This window comes from Ascaphus truei, chromosome 4, assembly GCF_040206685.1.
Source record: "Ascaphus truei isolate aAscTru1 chromosome 4, aAscTru1.hap1, whole genome shotgun sequence".
Taxonomy (NCBI): Eukaryota; Metazoa; Chordata; class Amphibia; order Anura; family Ascaphidae; genus Ascaphus; species Ascaphus truei.
The window spans coordinates 108,283,088-108,308,342 of NC_134486.1; the positions used below are offsets into that span (position 1 = coordinate 108,283,088).

Below are 25,255 nucleotides of genomic sequence, written 5' to 3' on the forward strand. Positions count from 1 at the left end.
ATGTCCCAATATTTCTTAATTTCTGGACATGACCACCAGATGTGGGCCAGGCCCCCCTTTTGTCCACAGCCTCTCCAACAGAGATCAGATGCCAGAGGATAGATTTGCTTTAGTCTCACTGGAGTGAGATACCAGTAAAACAGTGTTTTATAAATATTTTATTTGGTTGTGGTGCAAATGGAAGTTCCTGAGGCTGCTTCCCAAATATCGTCCCAATCCACTCTGTTGATATTTATATTCAGGTCCGCGGCCCATTTCAGCATATAGTCATGAGTTGGAGGGTCCGCTGCTGTCTCCAATTCCGTGTAGATTTTTGATATTAGACCTTTTTGGTGAGAGCTATCTTTGCATAGTCTCTTGAACTTAGTGAGAGGGGGAAATTCTGGATTAGGGGATATTGTTTGGGTGAAATGTCTAATTTGGAGGTATTTGAATGTTTCCAAATGTAGTATATCATGTTTAGCACGTACATTTTGGTAGCTCAAGAGTTTCCATAGGCTCAGAATGTCTCCGATCGTCTTGATCCCCTTCAATTTAAATTGATCATATAACTTAGTCGCACATCCGGGAGGAAATTTAGGATTATTAAAGATTGGCGTGAGTTGCGAGCTGGTGGAAGCAAGTCCGAATCTAGTCTTAGCTTTCAACCAGACCTCCCATGTGTGTTTCATCGCTCCCAGCTTAAATTTGTGCAGGTGCATATCTCCTCTATCTAGGCTCCAAAGGCATGCTGGCAGAGAAGGCATTTTAGCATATTGCGATTCTATTTCGAGCCAGCAACGTTGGTCTGGGTCTGCGTTCCACATGGCCGTTTGTTTTAGCTGGGCTGCCTGATAATATTTACAAATATCTGGGACACCCATACCTCCCCTTGCTCTTGATGCCATCAGTACCGATCTTGCGACTCTGGGTCTTTTGCTCCGCCAAATGAAATTAAATAGTCTATTTTGGATATTTTTTAGTTCAGAACTAGGAACGTGGACTGGAAGTGTTTGAAAGAAATATAGTAATCTAAGGAGTACTGCACCGACACACTTTATTCGAGCAAATACCCAGTATGTACCTGGCAGATACCTGGAATGCGCCGCTCCTCACCTCTGACAAGCCCCGTTGCGTTTGCCTTCCCAGCCTGGGTTCATGCCTGGCTGACGGGCGGCTGATCTGTTAAATGATAATGATTAGGATTTAATAGGCTGCAATGCTTCGCGTGTCTACCAGATGGCATAAATTCATGAATTGTAATGCAGTATATATATATATACTGTGCAGTATTGCAGCCAGCGGGAATAAAATGCTTAAATCCCTGCTTGGAAAATAACCCAATGCACTCGGGCAGAAAACAGTCACAAACCTCAATACACCCGGGTATACCCGAATTCGTGGGACTAGCCGAGCTCGAATAAAGTGTGTCGCCAGTGTATATTCATTTTAATCGAGATCATTCTTTCAATCCAAGAAATCTGGTAACCATCCCATTTATACCGTGGGAAAGGAGGGGGAGGGGTAGGAAAGGTAAAGGAACCTCTGCTCAAGCTGAATTAAAGTATAGGGTAGATAAGGTGCTAGACTGAGAATGTATTGATTAATGAACCAGAAGAGAAAGAACTCAGTTTACAGTAGCACTCTATTATCTGTAGTAGGATAGTGTGGTTGATTTAAAAATATATCTTTATTGAATTAAATGTTACAATATTGGTGCATGGAGTGGAATAAAAAGATCAATGGACACTCTGTCTGATGACTCAGAGTGTTTCACATATAGTGATGACAACTTGTGTCTAATAGCTGAAACAGTGCCAGCTGTAGCAGGTCGCTACCATTGATTAGACCACTGTTAGCAGTCTAGAGATGACAGTGTCAGATGTGATAATAGATGAGTAGTTGCATTCCCCCAGGCCAAAAGAGGAACGTAGTGTACACAGAGGCGGATTAGTTTCAATTGCTATTTGATATAGCCTAGAGCAGCAGAGTTTGCTGCATAGTAGGAGGGTGATGGTCTGTGACTTTGTTGGAAGACTCTGCTAATTGGCAAGTCAGCTGTAACTGTTCTACCTAACCCCTGTTAGGAGTGTACAGCTCGGTCTTTCTTACAGTGGATCCTTGTATTAAACCCCCATGCTGACAGTTGCTGTGAGCAGTAGACTCAGAGTTCCACTGATGCTGGGGTGAGTCAGCTGCAGGTATTTTGCCTAGCCCATGTAAGGAGTGTGCAGCTCTGTCTTGCTTACAGTGGACCCTTGTATTCAACCCCCATGCAAACAGTTACTGTGGAGAGTAAATTCAGAGTTCCACAGATGCTGGGGTAAGTATCCCTGCTGGCTAATTGTCAGATGGAAGCATGAACCTTTGTGTGCACAGAGTACTTTCCTGGATAGTATGCCTGTAATCAGATTAAGTAGATGGCGTTCTGAACCATTCACCTCAATAATCGCAGCCTTGTAACTAAGTGTAGTCTACCCCCTAAGAAGCAAACCTGACACTGTCCATTTTTGACAAAGTCCTTGACGGGACGAAACGTGTCAAGAGTTCACTCTATAGCAGTTCTTTTTGTGTATATGCACTAAATAAACCTTTTTATTATCTTTGCGTGTGGGACATCCACTTTTATACCCCAGCGGCAGCAGTGAACCGCCGTACAAATCCTATTTTACCCACCCGGTAGGCCTAAACCCACCCTGGGCCAAGTACCACCTTTACCAAATCTCCCTACCCCCAATATATATTAAAATACCTACTACCTACTACCTACCAATACATAAGCCACTCCCTGTATCCACAACAACCCCCCTCCCTTAACACATACAGTACAGTAATGGGCAAAATTACTATTATCCAGATATTGAAAATAGTGCATTTTCCCATTACAAATAAAACCAGCACGCATAAAGTAAATAAAACTTGCACTTACCCCTGCCAGAATGAAGTCTGTCCTCCTGTCCTCCATTGGCAGGAACATAACAATAAAAAATACAAACGAATGGCTGCTAGTAACCGCTATAGTAATTAAGGGGTTAACTCCCCCTCCCCCGCTATCCACTCAGGAGGCTTAACCACCCTCCCCAAGGCAACTACCCCACCCTCCACCCCTGCTACCCATTGATTGGCACAGTATTAAAGCATGCCCATATAATGTGGGCATGCTTTTCCACTATAGCAATAAATGGGCAAGCAAAAAATAAAACATGCACAAAATAAAACACATTACATGAAAAAGAAACATTACCAATGCCAATAAACCAATTGATTGGCACTGTGTTAAACCATGCCAATATAATATGGGCATGATTCGCCACTATGGCATTCAATGGGAAACCTACAAAAAAACAGCACCAAAAAGACATAACAATAAAATCAAACCAAACACAAAAAATAAACAACAATAAAAAAACAAACACCAAGAATAAACAACAATTAAAAAAGCAAACACCAAAAAAACAGAATTTAAAAAAGCAAACACCAAAAAAACACAAGAAACCAAATAAGCAAACACCAAAAAAAAAACGAGAATTAAAAAACATCAACAAAATAACACAATAAACAAACCAATCAACAAAAATACATACAAAAGAAATAAAAACAAGCATTTGCCAAAAAATGCATTGCTTGTCACTGTATTTATCTATAGTCCTAAAGGGCACAGATAATAGATAAACACATTGGCAGTCAATGGACAGCCCAAAAAATTCAAAATTACAAAATACAATCAAAATACCTGAAAAACAAAAATGTAATTCTGTACATTCAGTTTTTCTTACCTTTTGATGTCCTCGCCTATGAATTCCGAATACAGCAGGAAGCGCTTGATCCGCAATGCAATGCTCCTCAACTTCAGTTAACTTTTCTTTTCTTCTTTCTTCAGTCTTCTCTTCTGTATTTGTAATCCAATCCATTGGCGGATGTGGTCCCATTGTCTTCTTGAAGTCAAATGAGACAGGACAAGCCTTATATAAGGCCTGTGACGTCACATTTGACCTCAAGAAGACGACGGTACCACATCCGCCAATGAATTGGGTTACAAATATAGAAGAGAAGACTGAAGAAAGAAGAAATGCATTCGGAATCGGAGGGTGAAGACATCAAAAAGGTAAAAAAAAAACATTGAATGTATGTTATTTTTCATTATCAGGCATTTTGATTATATTTTTTCATTTTTCTTTTTTGTGGTATATTGTTATAGGTTCAATTGCATTTTCATACACTGTACTCCCAAGCTGGTAAGTTCTTCCAAAAAGCCCAGTGAGAAGGAAAGTATTCCCCGGGATCCTCCCCGCTATACTCCCGAAGCCTGGCTCCTCAATTCAGCCCAGAATCGGCCCGAACCAGTCGCTGCTTTGGATGTGGAGAAGAGGTCACAACATGAGGAATTGCACTCAGCCGACTAATTCAAAATTTTCCACCTTGACGTTTGCCACTCACCCTATGAATCAGCCGTCAGCCTCTAGGAAGAGTATCCCTTGACTAGTCCAGAAAAGGCACATCTGCAAGAGATCTATAGTGGAGTCTCCCCCACCTCTTTAGTGCAGGAGCTAATTGAGGGTATCTACTATATGCCTCAGCCTTGCTGGACACCGGCTCTCAGATAACCATAGTTTATCGGTCTTTCTATGACCTTCACCTATAACATCTGCCTCTGCAGTCAGTGGAGAAACTTACATTATGGGGTCTCAGCAGCTATGTATGGAGTGATCAGAGTACGAATGGAAATACCGCAACTAAACACTAATATGACTCACCCTATGGAGGTAGAAGCGTTGGTGTGTCCCGAACCAAGGGAACACCCGAATTCCCCCATCATATTGGGAACCAATGCACATGTGGTGCTATCGCAGCTTAGGACTTTCCTTAAAGAAGCAGGGAACTGCCCTTGTCTTCTCTGAAGATTCATCCAGTCTTCATGGAAGAGTGCCACTGGATTTCTGCCAAGAGCAATTTGAACGGTTCTTCAATCAGGATAAGGGGATGACCGAGATTCTACCAGGGGGAGTGCAGCATCTGATGGCAGAGGCCAGCTATCCTAGTGATGACGGACGTGATTGGTACTTCTCACCCGAAGAGGATGAGAAAAGAGGCTGGAAGGTGGAGCCAGAAGTAAAGGAATGGAAATCTACATTTCCTCCTCGATTTGCCTTGTCCATCCAGAATATTTCTCTTCCCCCTGTTCAGCTTTACTTCAGTCAAGAACTGGGCAACATATACCCCGTGACTGAAGTGAAACCTCTGGCCCATGTGAACACTGCTTCAGTGCAGGAAGCTTCTTCTGAATTACAATTTGATTTCGAAGAATCATCCTTACCGCCGGAGTAGAAGAATCGCCTTAGCGACAAACTGGCTGAACGGAGTGTTCTTTACCTGTGAGATGGACGTGAGTTATACTAAAAGCGCCCAACACTCCATTTGGCTGAGTGACGCCACTCCCTTCCATGAGAGATCTAGGTGAATAGCTCCCCGAGACATGGAGGATGTTAGGGACATCCTGAAAGAAATGAAGGCCTCAGTCATTGTAGCTGAATCCCATAGTCCTTATGTATCACATTGTGGTGGTGCGGAAGAAAAATTGATCTGTGCGTCTATGTGTAGACTATAGTAGATATACCTAGTAGGGAAGGGTGTTGGAGGATGGGAAGGGATGGAAATCAGAACCCCTGCTCAGCTAATTCAATAGATGAAAGGCAGTATATACAGTATGAGGTAAGGTGCTGTACTGAGAAATATAATTGAATAGCACTCAATTACCTAAAGGTAAATTAATTGAAGTTAAAAATATCTCTTATGTAATACGTGATTAAAATACGGTGTGCATAAATGTACCAAAATATAACTGTGTTATAAAGGACTGATGTGAGCTAAATAAGAGGTAATACTGATGGCTAAGATACAAATTAATGTGACAGGTGGGATGGTCGACTAAACTAAATTCCTAATATATCTGAACCAAACCGGTGCTCGTTAAATACAAGCTTGACAACCCCCTTTCATATATGTTCAATTCCATCAGGAGGTGTCAGTAAAGAATGCTATAGTTAACTATAATTAACATATATACAATTATATATGTTTAGGTTTAGCCTCATGTGTTATTTATTAGATGAACTTATGTACCTCTTGTGGCTCAGATAAAGTCCTATGTTAAAAAAAGACTCAGAATGAATCTTAAGTAAGTTGCTGTGAAAAGAGAACTCCTGGGTATTTTATAGTATAGTTAATCCCAAAATGGGTCTCTTACAGCCTTCTTGGGAGTGGTATTCATGTATCTTTGACCATGAGCCCCTTTAGTAAGACAAGCTATTGGGACTAGATCAATGTATATGATAAAGTCCCCCATAAAACTATATCCACGTAAGATGTGGTCAAGGTGAAGGTAAATAGTCCATTTGTTGCAGCTTAGTTACAGGTAGTTACTGAAACTATATACCAAAAAAAGCACTAGATGGCGCTGTAACACTCCCAAAGTGATAAATGTGACAGTAAATAATTAATAATAGTATGTGATTAAACTAATTATCCCAAAAATTAAGTGATAAACAGTGCAAACCAAGGTGTGTGATAAAATGCTCACACACAAAACCAGTGATGTACGTGCCATAGTAAAGAGGCAAAAACCGTCTTCACTCAACCTCTTAGTACATATCTTCCTCCAATCCCAGGGGAGCGATGCAGGAAGCCATAGAATAATAAAAAATATATATAGTGCAATAATGCTACACAATAAAGAACATAAATTCAAAGAAACCCAACAAATGCCTACTCACAATAGAGCAGACAAAAAGGAGCAGTGATCCAACCAGTTGTATGATAACCCTGAATCTGTGTTAGGATAAATCAGGACATAAAAAGAGATATATGTGTATACTGTGCGCGAGTGTATGACTGTATGTGTGTATGTGTGTATGTATGTGTATGTATATGTGTGTATGTGTGTGTGTATGTATGTGTAAATTTATTATTTATTTAAAAAAAAACACATTGGTAAAAATAAAATATTTATTAACATTGTGCAGACACACACATACATACACACACATATACATACATACACATGCATACATATATACACACACACACATATATATACACCCCGTCTTCCCAGCTGTTGGCCGGATGCACGCTCACTGCCGTGTGCGTGCATGGCCCTTGTATAGAAGGGCTGACTAACCTCAGCCAATTAAAAGTGCCGCTCACACGGTCACTGTATAACAAGCCTTAGGGCTGGAGCACACACAGCACTACACGATGTTCGCACGCTTTCCTGCGCGCGTTCATCACCGACCCCTGGCGGCCAATGGTAGTGTTCATTGTTGAAACTACCATTGGCTGCGAAGCATGGCGTCATCGCCGCTGCTGTTGCTAGAGTCTTTCAAAAGTGTGATTCCAGGCTACAGCAGCGCGACGTCAGTTTCAGCAGCCAATAATGTCCAGACGTTTTCATTGATTGGCTGCTGAAATTGCTCGTGGACGGGTGACAGGGGGGACGGGGATGGGGTTTATTATTTTATTTATTTTTTCTCACATTATTATATTATTACATTATTTATTTATCCGCCGCCCGCTCCCTTGCCCGCTCGCTCCCCCCGCCCGCTCGCTCCCCGCCTGCTCGCGGATCATTCCGTCTGCTGGGGATGTTCACACATCGCCCAGCCGACAGAGGCGCGTGCACGCGGTGCTGCGAAGCGCCATGTGTGCTCCTGCCCTAAGTCTGTAAATACAAGCGCTGCTGGGACTAGATAAACTATATCTGTGGCTTTCAGAAGCACTGTCCTCAATATCGCAACATGTACAGTAGCTACTACTAAATATAATGTGAGGGGTTCAGAGTGATACTGCCATTCTCATAAAGCCTCAGTCGACGATGGTTTCACGCTATGCACTTTGTCAAGACTATTTGGCTAGTGGGCATGTGAAACCCTATTGGTCCTTATGTACACCTACAGAGTTTCCTATTGGAGGAAACGGTAGACCCCTCGAATGTCGCTGATGTATTTTTTGGAGCATACACACTCTATTTGATAGATCATGCTAGTAGTTTGGCAGTTGATAACATTTCTAATTGTATAGGTTTTGGTGTTATTCCAATTTTTGAAAGTTTTGGTGGTCTTTATGTGTTCGCAGGCATGGCATTGAGAACATTTGAAGGAGCCGGACAGTCTTATTGGAAGCCATGATGGTCGGACATACTGTTCATAGTGGCTATGAGTAAGTATGTCCTTGAGATTCATTGGGCGTCTACTGGTGATGGCGGGGTATGGTTTCAATACTTTTTCCAAGTCAGGATCTGCCAGCAGGATATGCCAATGTTTCCTAAAGATTGATTGGATATCCCACCACTGGTTGTTAAAGGTGCCTATACAGCGAATCAACTTAGTTTCTTCAGGACGACTTTTGTCCTGGAGTAACAGATGTCTCGAAGTTGATTTAGCCGTTTATAGGCACGTCTAATCACCTTGTTTGAGTAACCTCTTTCGAGGAACCTTTCTTTAATTTTCTTAGCTTCTAGCTCATTTGTGGAGCAGTTCCTGCGTAATAGCAGGAACTACCCCACTGGTATGCCACGGGTAAGGTTCTGAGGGTGATGACTGGTGGCCAAAAGGAGACTGTTTGTTGCAGTCTCCATTCTGTGGATCGTTGTTTCTAGTTCATCATGAGGGCCTCTCATGATATGTAGATCCAAGAAGTTGATCTCATTAGGGTTGTATTTGAAGGTAAGTTTAAGGTTTATCTGATTGTTGTTTAAAGTATCAACACATTCCTGGAGGGATAAAGCATCTCTGTGCCATATAAGCAGCACATCATCGATGTATGTAATCCACATGATGATATGTGTTGTATACATTTCTAGACCTTCTGAGAAGACTGTATCAGCTTCCCACCAGCCCAGGTACAGGTTGGCATAGGATGGGGCACACGTGGTCCCCATCGCTATACCCTGGGTCTGGTGGTATAGCTCCCTGTCAAATAAGAATAAATTCCTGGTAAGTACAAAGCATAAGAGCTTGATGACTAGGGGAATACTTCTCACTGGGAGGAGAGAAGGGACAGTGGGCACTGCTCGGCTGATAGTAAAGGCTGGACTGCGCTGAGTTAAAAAGTTATTTATTTAGCCATTTGCAAACATGAATAAAAAGGGAAGGTCCCCCGTAGTACCTCTAACGCGTTTCGCCCCGATGGAGCTTTGTCAAAGAGATTCACCAGATGCAGTAAGTGGATTTATTTTACACGGAGTGCCTCAGGAGGATTGGTCTTATGTGTGATTAGTCATACTGAAGGGGTCCGGTGCCGGTCGAGAGATCCCCCCCGGTCATCCCTCTCTTATCATCACCGTTAACCCGTCCCCCACACTAGGGGTTTAGTCATTGGACTTTAATCACTCCGTTCATTGCTTCATATATTCCGGACATATGCTGATAGTGTTGAAAATTTTACATTGTGGGAATACCTACACTCTGCAGCACACGTCACTGTGGTGATTGTTCACCTCATTTCTCCCGAGCTTGATGACTAGCTCATTGTGTTTCTGAAAAGATATGCCTCTACTATCCAGGAAGTATTGAATAGCTTGAATGCCAATTTCATTAAATATATTTGAATAAAGGCTTTCAACATTGAGAGATACAAGGAGTGTTGCATTGTATTTGGTGATTCCATCCAGTTTTCGTAATACATCTATGCTATCTTTGAGATATGAGGGCAAAGCCATAACAAACGGCCTTAATATGTGATCCAAATATTGGCTAACCCTCTCTGTCAGATTGCCCATCCCTGACACAATCGGCCTTCCAGATGGCAGTGTCTTATTTTTATGTATCTTTGGTAAATAGTAGACGGTAAATAACCTAGGACTATAGTACACTGAACTATGCCGGATCAATACATCCTACCCCGAAATGAAGAGTTTCTTAACGCATTATCAGGTAGTCGATGGTTCAGTGTACTGGATTTGCATTCTGGGTACTACCAGGTTCCCACGAGTCCAGATGACCAAGAAAAAATGGCGTTCTTCTGTCCTTTGAGGTTCTATCAGTTCACCCGGATGCCACAGGGCACCTGCCACCTTTCAGCGCTTTATGGGAAGACCATCAGTGACATGAATCCAAGAGAATGTCTAGTATCCCTTAATGATATTATAATCTTCGGGCAAATGCTGGAGGAGCATGAGGAATGCCTCCTGAAGGTTCATTAAAAAAAGACTCATAAAAGAATTATTGAAACTATTCAAGATTGAGAAATCTCGTACGACACTGTGACGACTCTGGAGATTCCTTCCTCTCCTTGTCCCTCTCTCCCATCTCCTGTCACCCTTTCTACTCCTTCCCACTCCTCTCCTTCACCTTCTACCTCTCTCCCTTTGCTGCAGCGCGTTCCCCGCAGATCCCGCATACCCACGCGCTCCCTTAACACCTGCCTTGATCCTCCCCGCTCCCTCTCCCCCGCGGTAGCTCCTTTACCTTCCCCTGTGGTGCCATCCGTCCCGTTGCCTCCTCCTCGCGTGGTGCCCATGGCGCGGCATTCTGCGCGTCTGGTGACGCGTCCGGTACGTGCACCCCCTCAGCCCATGGAGGACGCGCGTGCATGCTCTTCCCTGCCTTTGCTGGCCATCGCGCGGGCACAGGCCTTGCGTGCGTTCCCCTCCTCTTGGCTCCGTCCCCCTCCTGCGGTCTTCCCCTGCTCCGTGCGGGCCGCACCTGTGTTGCAGCCTGTGCGCGCGCATCCCCAGCTTACAGGGGGCACGCACACAGACGCTTCATATCAGGTTCCCCCTGTCTCCGCCTCCCAAGCTGTACAGGCCATTCCCCTGACTGCCCCTTCTGTCTCCTCCTCTTCTTCCCCTGACCTATCTCCAGCTTCTCCCACTTCTCTCTCTACTCCTCCCCTCTCTGTCATTGGTGCACCTTCCTTTATAATCCCTGTCTGTCCACCTCTTCTTCGCTCTGCATAGTTCCTGTTTCCCTGTGTGTACCTGACCTATGCTGTGCTCCCTCTGTGCTCCTGTGTTACTTTGGATTTCCCTGGCTTTGACCCCTGCTTACCCTGGACTACTCTGCTCTCTGGTATCCCTTCGAACCCTGCTACACATACGACTTCGCTGACCTCTGGTTTCCTAGGACCTGGCTTGCCCTCTGACGACGCTACCCTCTGGATCCCTGAACATTGGCAAACGGACACGACTATTCTCACGGACATTTCCCCAGCGTTGCAAGTATACTTTAACAACTCTTCCAACAGGCCCAGCAATGCCATACCACACTCCGGGCTTGCTCCCACTGCTGTGGGTGTGTGGTATCATACCGTTCCCACCTCAGTACTGGGGTCTAACTTGGTCTGCGGGCATACAGGCGTGACAGACACCTTATGATCCTGAGGGAGATGCTTTAACCGAATGTTCAATAGGACTCTGTTTGATATGCTGGGTACGTTACAAGACTCTGAAAAAAATAAGTTGTAGCAAACATATAGAACATCTGGTACATACCTACCAATGTACCCGACATGAGTCCACAGGCTTCTCCCCCTACTTCATGATGGTCATTAGAGAAGCTAGATTGCCCATGGATATTCACGTGGGAGTATCCACCGCCAAGCTGAATCAAAATAACAAGAGGCGATACGATTGCAAGGTATGCTAAAGGGAACTTCGCCCTGGAGACAAGCTAATATTGTGAAGTCTGAGAATACCAGGGAAGAATATCCCTTTCGAAGTGGAATCCCAGCTGCCTGGGATCCCTGTATACAGTATCAAAGATTCAAAGGGTAGGGTAAAAGTCTGGCATAGAAATCACTTATTACCTATTCCTCAAGTGGATGAGAATGATGGGACTGACCTTCCCAACGATATGTCACAGGTGGAAATGGAATACCCCAAAGTAGATCAGGCCAGCTCATCCGATAAAAGCCAAACTTCTGATGAAGAGGGGAGTCTGCCATTTGATAATGAGGAATGGGGGTTATCACCCGAAGAAGGGCCTAGTCCTCCTTCTAACAATTTTACTCCTTCCCCATGAGAGGGCCCAGCATATTTTCTGTTTTGGCTGAAGTGTTTCATTCTATTTGAGATGTTTATAGTAAAAACCTGTTATATTATGTTATGTACTATCTATGGCTGCCACGCACGGGGACAGCGAGGATTTTTACCAGGGAGAGAGTGTAGCAGGGTTTACCTCCTGGCTACTGGGGGCGTTCATAAAATCCTCAGCCGTACCCTGAGGGGACTGTGGTGGCCATGTTGGTTGAGGCAGAGTAAGAGACTATTAATACACTTGAACTGTGGCACCACAGTGCTGGGGAGCAGGCGAAGTGCAAGCTGCCTGGGACTAGGACAGATTTCCCCATAGGCCACAATCCCTGAAGTGGAGTATTGTAGGGCAGCCCATAACCAGGGACCCTTCCTATTATTAAGGGCTACGGTGACCTTGCGGAGCGGGATGGAGTCCAGTGATGACTCTTCAGAAACCATGTGTGTGGCTGCTGGTGGTAAGGAGAGAGGAGAGTTGTGTCGGAGGCCCCGCATTGTGGGACACTGCGTTTGCCTCCATCCATGGAGTGAGGCCTACGTTGCACGAGCATCAGAGTGAAGGTACCCAACTATGCACCAGCAACACTGAGTGGGGTAGCACTACTTTTCACACACTATTGCCCCGCGTGAGTGACACGGGTTATCCCAAGCTTCCCGGGATAGGATTGGAAGTAACAGAAGGGTTTGACAATGGGGGTTACCATTACTATTGTATGGTGTTATTATTATTACTGTTGTTCTAATTGTGTAATGTTTATGCCATGTCGGTAAAGTTACTCAAATATATATATTTGTGAGAGTGGTTATTTGTGATGGTGAGGGGGTGCCCAGGCCAATAAATAAAGGTATTATGCCCGTCTGGGTGCCCCTGAGCCATATTGGGAAAATATAGAGTGTCAGCTCTGCAGCCCAGTAATGGCAGAGATACTGTAATTGTATTGTAAGTGTCTGTGTGTGTCTCCCACCAGGTATAAGGTGGGAGAATAATATCATACCCCAAATGTCTAAGTTATTATATACGTGCGGTGTGGGACTCCACACCTAAAGCCTAATGTGTCGCTGCCATCTCTACCAGCCCAGAGGAAAGACGCGACCCACCTGCAGAGAGGTGCGGACTGGACCGCAGCCTCAGGAGCGGACGCTCCAAGGGACCCTGCGTCCCTGTTCCAGATTGTAACGCCTGAATGCCCGCCGACCTGGCCAGTCCCCAATACTGAGGTGGGTAAGGGTATAACACGCACCCACAGCAGTGAGGGCGTGCCCGGAGTGTGGTATGATGCGTTGCCGGGCCTGGTGAGAAAGGGTTAGCCTGATACTTGCTGCGTCCGGGGTGCCAGAAGTCCGAGGGTCAATATCCAAGAGCCGTAGGTCAGGGGCAGGAGAGAGCAGCGTAGTGAGGTCCAAAGCCGAGTCCAGGGGTAGCGAGGTACACGAAGTCAAACGAAAGCCGAGATCAAATCCAAAGGTATCTAACAGGGGCAGGAACAGGAACGTGAGCTGTAACACAGAAGGGAGCCAGGCATCGACAACTGCACTACAGGAGTCACAGAAGAACTATGCAGAGCGAGGAAGGAGAGGGCACACTGGGGTTATATATGTGGAAGGATCAATGGTAGCAAGAGGTGGAGCAGAGGCCTGTCTGAGTAAGCCCAGGGATAGGTTCAGCTGCACAGAGTGGGAGTCAGCCAGGTGAGTGGTGGAGATAGCCTTCAGCCAATGGGGGGTGGAGCCAGAGGTGCAGGAGGACGACCAAGAGGATCGGGTGCGCGCGCGCCCTGTAAGATTCCCGTGCGCGTGCCCCGGCCGCGTGTGGGAGGATGCGGCGTGCGACGCGGAGGAGCAGCATGGCGTCTGACCGGGAGAGGTAAGGAGCCGATGGGGAGGGAGTCTGGAACGAGCAGCCGCACTGGGAGTCGGGGACCCGCTGAGAGGCGCGTGTCCCCCGATCCCTTACAGTACCCTCCCTTGAGGATCAGACTTCGGACGATCCTCCCAAGGTTTGTGAGGAAATTTACGACGAAATTGTTTAAGAAGAGCTGGAGCATGAATGTGATGACAAGGTACCCAGGAGCGTTCCTCCGGGCCATATCCCTTCCAATGAATGAGGAACTGAATCTTGTCCCTGGAAAAACGTGAATCGAGAATGGACTGGACCTCAAATTCTTGTTGCCCTTGTATTACGACAGGGTTGGGTCTCTGAGAACGGTCCGGAAAATGTACATTTTGAACGAAGGGTTTCAGAAGGGAAACGTGGAAAACAGAGGGTATCCTCATGGTGGGAGGTAGCGAAAATCGATACGCTACTGGATTGATCCGTTCGAGGACCTTGAAGGGACCCAAGAATCTGGGTGCCAGCTTCTGGGAAGGAGTTTTAAGCTTGATATTTTTTGAAGAAAGCCAGACTTTGTCTCCAGGTTTATACTCCGGTGCCACCTGATGTCGCCGATCTGCTTGAGCTTTCTGTTTTTGGACGGCCCCTTGCAAGGCTTTTTGGATCCTTTTCCAGGAGACTTGTAAATTAGAAACTTGGATATCTGCTGCAGGTACGCCAGAGGGCAGGGAAGAGAGAGGAAGGCTGCTGGGGTGGAACCCATAATGAATGAAGAAAGGCGACTCTTGCGGGGACTCATTCTTCAGTGAATTAATTGCAAACTCTGCCCAGGGTAATATGTCCACCAAGTTGTCTTGAGATTCTGACACAAAGCATCTGAGATACTGCTCCAAGGTCTGATTCATTCTCTCCATCTGGCCGTTGGTCTGTGGGTGGTAACCCGAGGAGAAGAGAAGGGAAATGCCAAGTCTCTGAGAGAAAGCTCGCCAAAACTTAGAAATGAATTGCGTACCCCTGTCCGAGACAATGGTGAGTGGCATGCCGTGTAGCCTGAAAATTTCTTTAGAAAATATGTCAGTCAAGGTAGCTGAGTTGGGGAGACCCTTGAGGGGTATAAAGTGCGTGTGCTTGGAAAATCTGTCCACTACTACAAGGATCGTATTCATCCCCTTAGAAGGTTGAAGTTCCACAATAAAGTCCATGGAAATATGCTTCCAAGGCTGTTCCGGAATAGGAAGGGGCAGGAGAAGACCGGATGGTTTGTGTCGGGCGGACTTGCTCTGAGCACAGACCGGACAAGCTCTGGTGAAATAAAAAATGTCTTTGCTCATCTTAGGCCACCAAAAGGTCCGTTAAATAAGATCCACTGTCCTCTTGAAGCCTGGATGACCAGCAGATCTGGAAGAATGCCCCCACGCCAAGATCTTGTGGCGAAACCGTGGAGCAGCGTACAGACGTCCTTCTGGCACCTTAAAGGGATATGAGCCTGGGCTTTAGTGAGCTCACCCAGGATATCAAAATTATTGGCAGAAATAATGTATTTTGCAGGAAGAATAGTCTCCGAAGATTCGTTAGATCCTTCCTCCATAGAAAACTGGCGAGAAAGTGCATCAGCCTTGATATTCTTGGTACCCGGAATATAAGAAATCGTGTAATTGAAACGAGAAAAAAAGTGCCCAATGTGCTTGATGGGATCCCAGACGACGAGCCCCCTCAATGTACAATAAGTTTTTGTGATCGGTGAGAATTGCTACTGGCTCTTTGGTACCCTTGAGGAGGTGTCTCCATTCTTGCAAAGCTAACTTGATAGCCAAAAGTTCACAGTTCCCGACATCATAATTTCTCTCGGCTGAAGAGAATTTCCTAGAAAAGAATCCACAAGGATAGAGTCTTTCTTGGGGAGAAGACCTTTGCGAAAGTACTGCCCCAGCTCCAACATCAGAAGCGTCAACCTCAAGGGTAAAAGGAAGAGATGTGTCCGGGTGCCGAAGGATGGGGGCGGAGACTAAAGCTCTTTTGAGAAACTCGAAGGCTTTGATGGCCTCTGGGACCATGTTGTTGGATCAGCCCCTTTTTTGGTAAGAGCGGTAATGGGTAGAGCGATAGTGGAGAAATTAAGGATGAATTTCCGATAGTAGTTTGAAAACCCAAGGAAACGCTGGACTGCTTTTAAGGAATTCGGCAAAGGCCAATCTAGAACAGCCTTCAATTTCTCAGGATCCATGGTGAAGCCTTTATCGGAAATTATATAGCCAAGGAAGGCTGTGGATGATTGGTGGAAGAGACATTTCTCCATCTTCGCGTAGAGGCTATTAGCACGAAGTCAAGCGAGAACCATACTGGTGTAACGAATGTGCTCTTCCAGGTTTTTAGAGAAAATGAGGATATCATCTAGGTATACTATGACGAAAATACCCAAAATGTCCCGGAAGATGTCATTCATAAATTCTTGGAAGATGGCTGGGGCATTGCAGAGGCCAAACGGCATCACTAGATATTCATAATGACCCGTACATATGTTGAATGCAGTTTTCCACTCGTCACCGTCGTGTATTCGGATTAGATTGTAAGCTCCTCTCAGGTCGAGTTTGGAAAATATAGAGGCTCCTTCGAGCCGGTCAAAGAGTTCCAAAATTAGAGGAAGAGGGTACCGTTTTTTAACTGTAATTTTGTTAAGCCCACGAAAGTCGATACAGGGTCTTAAGGAGCCATCCTTCTTTTTCACGAAGAAGAAACCCGCACCCGCCAGGGAAGTGGAATTTCGAATAAACCCTCCTGGATGTAAGTCGCCTGGATTCTCCTGGATGTACGTCGCCATAGCCTCAGTCTTGGGCACGGAAAGGGGATATGACTTAGACTTGGGGAGTGTGGCTCCAGGAATTAATTCGATGGGACAGTCGTACGAATGATGAGGTGGTAAGACTTCAGCCTGAGTCTTGTTAAAGACATCTAAAAAATCATGGTATACCTCAGGCAGGGTAGAGAGAGGATGTGAAGAAGTGTCGAGACCAGCGAGCATGGTAACGGGAGGAATGACCGCTTTCTTCAAGGTAGGAGCCCACTGGATCGGTAGTTCATCTGTCCAATCGACACGCGGGTTGTGAAGCTGGAGCCATGGCAATCCCAAAATGACCTGGACCGTAGGTGAGTGGAAGACATCGAAGATGATGACCTCAGTATGACCATCTGCGGTGGTCAGGATGAGAGGAATAGATTCCCAAATAATGAACGCTGGTTGGAGTGGTCGACCGCCGATAGCCTCAAGGCCGATGGGTGACTTCTTCATGACTAACGGAATTTGGTTGTTGCAGGCATAGTCGTGATCCAAGAAGTTACCACCAGACTCAGAGTCGATGAAGGCTTCAACTTTTACCCAGACATTGGGACCCTCGAGAGTTATGGGGAGAAGAATTCTCTTCGGTAGCTCTTTGGGGAAAGAGAGGCAAGGAGAGATGGTGCCCAGTAAAAGCCCCTCTACCTTTACTGGGCGTTCTCATTTCTCGGTTTCAGGCAACAGTGACGTAGTTGGTGTTCCGGGGAGCCACAGTAGAAGCAGAGACCCTCATTTCGGTGGCATGTTCTCTCAGTGGTGCGAAGCTGTTGGCTACCAATTTGCATCGGTTTTGGAGCGTCCAACGCAGGAAGAGCCAAGGGAGGAGACCTAGGAGAAGCAGGCAAGGGCAGCATAAAACTGGGACGCTGGTGCTCCTGGCGTCGCTCTTGAATGCGCTGGTCCATCCGAATGCTGAGGGAATGAGATCCTCTAGAGATGAGGGACGAGCGTGAGCTGCCAGGTCATCCTTGAGGGATTCGGACAATCCCTGCCAGTATGCCGCGGAAAGGGCTTCATCATTCCACCGAGTCTCTGCAGCGATGGTGCAGAACTCCACTGCGTATCTTGCAGCCGACCTGCGACCCTGGGAGAGATGAAACAAGGAAGAAGCGGCAGTCTCCCTACACGCTGGCGTGTCAAAGACCTGCTGGAACTCTCGCCGAAATTTGGGATAGTCTTGTGTTATCTCAGATCTGTGCTCCCAGAGAGGTGAAGCCCAATCGAGAGCGTCGCCCGTCAGCAGGGCATAGACATAGGCCACTTTAGAGCGACCTGTGGGAAACCGAGATGGGGACATCTCAAACTGGACGTCACATCAGTTCTAGAATCCCCGGCAAGTAAGAGGGTCTCCGGCATACCGGTTGGGAGGAGGAATACGTGGCTCTGAGATGCCCATAGGTACTGGAGCAGGAGGGGATGGTGCAGCTGGCGATTCCCGCAGGGAGAGTTTAGAAAGCTGCTGTGCCACGGCCGTGACTTGATCGCTCAAAAATTGCCAGTGATCCATAGACACACCTTGGCCCACCTCAGGGGGGTCTGCATTTGTTGGGCTCTGCATAATGTAACGCCTGAATGCCCGCAGACCTGGCCAGTACCCAATACTGAGGTGGGTAAGGGTATAACACGCACCCACAGCAGTGAGGGCGTGCCCGGAGTGTGGTATGACGCGTTGTCGGGCCTGGTGGGAAAGGGTTAGCCTGATACTTGCTGCATCCGGGGTGCCAGAAGTCCGAGGGTCAATATCCAAGAGCCGTAGGTCAGGGGCAGGAGAGAGCAGCGTAGTGAGGTCCAAAGCCGAGTCCAGGGGTAGCGAGATACACGAAGTCAAACGAAAGCCGAGATCAAATCCAAAGGTATCTAACAGGGGCAGGAACAGGAACATGAGCTGTAACACAGAAGGGAGCCAGGCATAGACAACCGCACTACAGGAGTCACAGAAGAACTATGCAGAGCGAGGAAGGAGAGGGCACACTGGGGTTATATATGTGGAAGGATCAATGGTAGCAAGAGGTGGAGCAGAGGCCTGTCTGAGTAAGCCCAGGGATAGGTTCAGCTGCACAGAGTGGGAGTCAGCCAGGTGAGTGGTGGAGATAGCCTGCAGCCGATGGGGGGGCGGAGCCAGCGGTGCGGGAGGATGACCAAGAGGATCGGGTGCGCGCGCGCCCTGTAAGATTCCCGTGTGCGCGCCCAGGCCTCGTGTGGGAGGATGCGGCGTGCGCCGCGGAGGAGCGGCATGGCGTCTGACCGGGAGAGGTAAGGACCCGACGGGGAGGGGGTCTGGAACGAGCAGCCGCACTGGGAGCCGGGGTGTCGGGGACCCACTGAGAGGCGCGTGTCCACCGATCCCTTACACAGATCCTGAAAGAGACTTGCCCAGTAAGGTGACTGCCCGGGAGGAGGCTGGGGCACTTCTGCTGGTGGCACAGGAGCGGGACAGCTACCTGCAAGCTGCCGCCAGCGACAGCGAGGTAACCCAGTCCCGTTCCCTTGGGGGCCAGTCCCAAGCCACGTCGGACGACAGCAATGGGAGGCGCTCCGTGGTGATCCTACGGCCAGAGTATCACTCAAGTGCGGCTGCCAAGGAGACGGCTATATCCAAGACTGAACGGGAGCGGGGACCAGTACTGATGACGTCAGCGAGAGCGACAGTGCATCCTAAGCGGAGGAATGCCATGACGGCAGGTTCCTCGAGAGGCGGCGGCGGACGTGCCTGCTCCCGGCCGGGAGAACCACGTCACTGGCTGGAGTCAACGGAGCGGTGAGGATACTTCTTCCTTCCAGCGGAGGGATATAGCGTAGAGGTACCGGCCGGTACTTCTTCCTACACCACGGACAGAAACACCATTCCGGTGCAACCGGATATCGACATCCTGGAGGCTACCAACGGGGCAAAGGAGGATGCTACTATACCTGCTCCAGTGAGTAAAGCTCCAATTGACCCTTTGTTGCAGCAGCACCATGATCGAGTGAAGGGCAGATAGGGCAAGGCCCCTATGAACCCTGATGAGCACAAGGTGCTGGTGGTAACAGGCCGTGGTAGGCCTACCGAGACTGACACCCACAGAGACATTGAGGAGCCTAAGGCTTCTACCTACCGTGCCCAAGACAATCAGAGGGTAGCTAGAGCTTCCCAGTACTGGATAAACTGGGCTGGGTTTGACAATGATCCTGCTAGGGGAGGGATGGATGAGTACCTGGCATTCTCCAGAGGAGGGTCAGAAAAATCAGAGACATTGGGAGCACCCTCTAGGACGGCTTCTGAATCTACTGTGTCCACAATCAGTGCAAATGTGGGGAAGGTACTGTATTGTTGTGGTGGGACCCCATGTTTCAAGGGTATGTCCATCATATGGACTGGACACGGTTCTTTCTATTTAGTGGGGACATTGCAGATCAATGGTGGAAGGAAGGGGAGTTCTCTGCAGAAGAGACAATGGAGGTTCTCAGAAGAAGAGCTATGGATATTAAGCTAGGGTTAAAACAACCAACAGGGTTAACCATCACCTATCAGGAGCCTATTTTCAGACATATTCAGACATATTTTATTATACCATACACCCCTGAGGAAGTAACGTTTACACAAAATGCGTACGGTTAGAGGTGAAGAGATTCACCTCAGTTAATCCCTGGTGACATGACGCGACTGAGCTAGGCAGAGCAACTCGAGTGAGAGCACTTCCGCATTGCACTACCATGCTGGGCTAACTGCGGAGAGGGCACAGACGGCATTGGAGCAAAGACACAGATGGAGTTTGCTCCAGCTGCCTGGAAGCAAGTTTCCATCAGCCATCTACACCCAATGGCACTAGCTAAAGATACCTTTATGTGCATGAGCATTTCCTACCTTCTGTAAGTAGGTAGGTAACTACTGTCAGCAGCGTCGCAGATCCTGTGTGATCTGGACACATTTGTCCTTTTATTTTAATTTATTAAATCCACTTATTGTAGCGATCTCAGCATTTACTAGTTGTGTGTATTGTATGTATGTTTCAGTGTATTCCGGTTAGTTAATCAGTCTTGTCAGTAATTATTTTGTGAGTTATTTTGGTTAGTTAATTCTCAACTGCTAGCATTTTACACTATGAGTTCTCTTTGTTTTGCTTCTATCCCCACATGTCCTGAGAACATCGATGAGGTTCATCTGAAGCATTTCCGGATCTTCAAGATTGGACAATTATGGTTTAACCCCTACTCCTCACAATTCTCTCCGCCACATGCTCCCTCCGCCCCATCCTCTCCCCCACGCTTCCTCCTCCCCATGCTCTCTCCCACATGCTCCCTCCTCCCCATCCTCATCTCACATGCTCTCTACATATGCTCCCTCCTCCCCATGCTCTCCCCACATACTACCTTTTCACTATTCTCTCCACTCCACTCTATTCACTCTCACTGCCCCCTCCCTCACCATGCTCTTTCCCCACCCCCCAGGGTCCTACCTGAAGATCAGGAGGACCTTGAGTCCGACTTCCGGTCAGGCCTAACTTACATTGTTGGACCGTCGGGGAGACCCTCTAATGAAGGGAATAGAGTGCCTGGAGTGGTAGGGGGAGGCACCGAGGCAGAGTGCGTACAGCTGACACTATGGAACAGCCAGGAAGCTGGGCCCCTAGCCAGTCGGGGTCCTTGTGCAGCTGAACCGGCCTCACATACAGTATGGTTGTTCCACCACTGACTACGTTGTAACTCTTCTTGAGTCAGGCACCTTTTCCCCCTGCAGTCTTATACTACAGTATATGCAAGTGTGCATGTAATAGTAGCAATATTAACCCATACAGTATTATTCATATTTCTTTAATCAATGTAATAAGTGGATACAAACCTCAGAACCAAATTTTGTGCTGCACATGGAAAAAGTATATGTAGATTTTTTTCAATCCAATAATGCAGATACATGAGTGCATGTTTATTCTTCTTATCATTATGGGGCTTATTAACATTCCTTTGTACCAGAATATATACATCATGGTTAATGGTCAACTTCATCTGCCTATGGGTGTGTTGTGTCTTCCTGCTAATCTAACAATTTGAGATCATGTCACAAATGCAAGGTGTAACTAGGTTCATGAGCATCATCATAGCAAACAGGTTTTTCAGCAAGGCTTATACTACTGATACAGAGTACCTGTCCATGTTCAGTTTCACAGAAAAAGGCTTTTGCATCTACTGGTAAAACAATAACCCTAAAACAGCAAGAATGGAAGCTAACACTGCAGCACCAGTTTATGGAGATGTTTCTGCATTACCATCTGGGTTAAAAGTTGTTTCAAGTTTTCCAGATGCGCTCATGATAGCTGAGATTGTAAGTATGACCATTATTGATGTTTCAGAACAGCAGTATTTAAAGTGGTGCGAAATGTAGTCTGAGAAATGTTGGATGAAGAATGCTTAAGTTTAATATTAACAGTGCAAAGTAACTGAAGTTGAAACATAGAAGTTGACTGCAGATAAGTACCACTTGTCTGACGTAGTTTTTTTTATTTTGGTTACTTACTATAAACTTTAAAAGTTTTATTAGCTGTATTTGTTCTAGCGACATTTATTTTAAGCTGCGTTATCTTTTGATGGAACAACTGGATATTTCCGCATAGAACAAATTGTAATATACTAAGCTTTCAAAACGTCTATATACATATGAGGAAAAGTTTTGGGAGCGCTGTATACTATAACTTTATCTATGAATAAGCCTATTGTCAGTCTATGAAAGGGTATCACAAACTACAACAAATCCTTATATTTCCTACATGCAAGGCTCTGGGTTTGCTCTATACCCACAAGCCAGTACTTATCCCCTGTACCTACTTGATTTTTGATGTTGTGTGCTAACTACCTTTATGCAGTCTGTCTTGTTCTTGTTTGTGTTACTCTTTGGACTTTAAACAACAATACATTATAGAAGAGGCCAATACAAAATGGTGCTTTCATATTTCTAAATTACCTAGACTGGACGTTATTCGGACAGTGCCCTTTTGTTCCTAGTCCAAGCATTTTTAAATCCTGTTGCAGCATTTGCACCAACTCCTGCTGAAAGGGCGGTTCCATGTAGTGCTTAATATAGGAGAATAACATGAAGATTCTCAGGTACTCCTTTTTATAATGTAATAAATATTCTAGTTGTCTGTGCTCATATCTCAAGATGGACCTTCTGGGTCGGTCGAATAAAAAATAACAGAAGTAAGGTTATGTAGAGGAGGGCACAAATGGGGTTAAGCATATACATTTATTTTGCCAAAAAATAGTTTAAGAGAATACCATAGCAATGAGTTGTCTACAATTCCAGATTAATATTTACTTGATATTAGCTATTATTTAATTATCAGAATGTAAAAAATGCTCTGTTATTCTAGTGCATAAACATTAAACTTGCATTAAACTTACTATTTTTTCATTAACTTAGAGACAAAAATGCAACATTATTACAAGAAATACCACACTATCTATCTATCTATCTATCTATCTATCTATCTATCTATCTATCTATCTATCTATCTATCTATCTATCACTAAGAAGTAATAGCACTCATACTTAACAGAGGAATGCATGATACAGTAATTCGACATAAATTGCAATGACTAGGGCTACGTTTTATGTATTTTATGTCACTATTCTCCAGAAAAGAAAACTTGAAAAAATGTTGATGAGGAAATGTGTAATTATAATGAAAAGGGGGAAATAAAAGCCCCCTGTACGAAAAAAAGAAACACTTTACCATGAATTTTACTGATTTAACAAATTGTTGCAGCTCCGAAGTTTATACAAATTTGGTATTGGCGCTTGAGTTCTGTCATAGGAATTTTCTATATAAGTATCATTTTACAGTCCTGGAGTAGAATTACCTACAGTACAGTATATTGAGAAATGTCTATAACATTTTTTTCTCTGCAGTGGTTTCATGATTCTGGTTGTTTGTCCACCCTTTCTTCACTTGAGTTACACATTGGCTCTTAAACAAAGCTCAAAATATAATCATGGTTATAGCTAATACAGAATTGGGTGTTATTGGGTTATAGCCAAAACAGAAGTGCTTATACTGTAATTATAATACCTGTTTTTGTGAGAAGCATCATTCATATTCTAAACAAGGGCGTCTGATATTCTGAGAAATGGAATGTCGAGTTTTGCAAGAGGGAAGGAAGAAAATGGGGAAGATAAGGTGTGTGATGAAATAGCCACTTTGTCAGGGAAGTAAAGAGAGTTTCATGGGTGCAGCATTGGGGTGGGATTGAGCCCAGGTAACAAGGAAGTCTTTCTTAAAATGGGTTTTCCATGTATCCATGATGTGAATATTAAATCAATAATAAAGAGGGCAGCTGAACCTTGGAGAGTCTTCAATGTGAAAATGAGAATTGTAATTATTTTACATTTATAAAGAATCTCAGATGAGGTTCAGACATAGTCCTGTGAGGGGTGAAGCTAGAGTTGCCAATTCCACCTATAGTATCCACTTTTTCACCATCCCAACTGGTTTTTGCACCCTGTGTTCAGCGTCTGCCTGAAAACAAAATGTCAATATAAAAGGATGTTTATTTTTTGGAACGACATTGATATAAACCTGGTGCTAGGAGCAGTCACTCATATGGGTAGATCTACATAGTACATATTGGTAATGTGTATCCCCAAAGGTCTATTGTATTATGATGCCCTTATTTACCTGAAAAATAGCGGATCGATAAATTTTAACGAACCTTTGACTTACTAATATGCAAATCACATGGTAATGAGCAGTTTACCTAACAACCATTTCACACCACTCATGGAGGTTTGCTGCAATGTTGTGACTTTTGTAAGCCTAATCACTAAAGAGCTGGAACAATTTCAACATACTGAGATAAAGTCACACCCAAACTTCAATAAACAAGATGGGCTAGTTCTAAACCGACTAAAAGACAAGAAAGCAATTACCACAAAACCCTCTGACAAGGGTGGGAATATAGTCATCCAAGAGACAGATAACTATCTCAAGGAGAATTAAAGATTGCTTGGAGACAAAAAATGCTATACAGGCATGTCCTGCATGAACATACGCAATGGGTCCAGAGCATGTATGTAAAGCGAAAATGTACTTAAAGTGAAGCACTATCTTTTTCTCATTTATCGATGCATGTACTGTACTGCAATCATCATGTACGTGCATAACTGATGTAAATAACGCATTTGTAACAGGCTCTATAGTCTCCCCGCTTGTGCACAGCTTCGGAACAGGTAGGGAGCCGGAGTTGCTGTTCAGGACGTGCTGTCAGACGCATGCGCGAGATGCCATTTGCCTATTGGGCGATATGTCCTTACTCGTGAGTGTACTTAAAGTGAGTGTCCTTAAACCGCCTGTACACTAGTATGCCTGTATGCCTGTACACTAGTATGCCTGTATGCGTGTTCTCTAGTACCAAAAGACCCCCCCAGTAGCGTTCTCACAAAAACCCAATAGAATTCTCAAAGAGGGCTTTGAGGCCAAATTGATTACAAAAAAGAACTAGACTTTGTCAGTAAAGAATCCCACTATTGCCACATTCTACACCATCCCTAAAGTATAAAAAAAAATGCCACAAAACCACAGGGACATCCAATTATCTCGGGAAACGGTAACCTAAA

The 25,255-nt window shown here is 45.5% G+C and overlaps 1 protein-coding gene across 2 annotated transcripts in view; it reads left to right on the forward strand.

Annotated features, from left to right (window-relative positions):
* The first annotated feature begins 21,727 nt into the window (after positions 1-21,727).
* The window catches only part of LOC142493009 (myelin and lymphocyte protein-like), a 29,607-nt gene continuing 26,079 nt past the window's right edge, over positions 21,728-25,255 (forward strand). The window contains exon 1 of one of the 2 annotated variants that reach the window (XR_012800964.1): positions 21,728-21,967. Coding sequence is in view for 1 of the 2 variants with exons in the window: in XM_075596374.1 (XP_075452489.1) it covers positions 21,863-21,967 (105 nt within the window). In the remaining variant the exon portion in view is untranslated. The remainder of the gene's footprint in view (positions 21,968-25,255) is intronic. The other variant, XM_075596374.1, reaches the window with a different exon arrangement.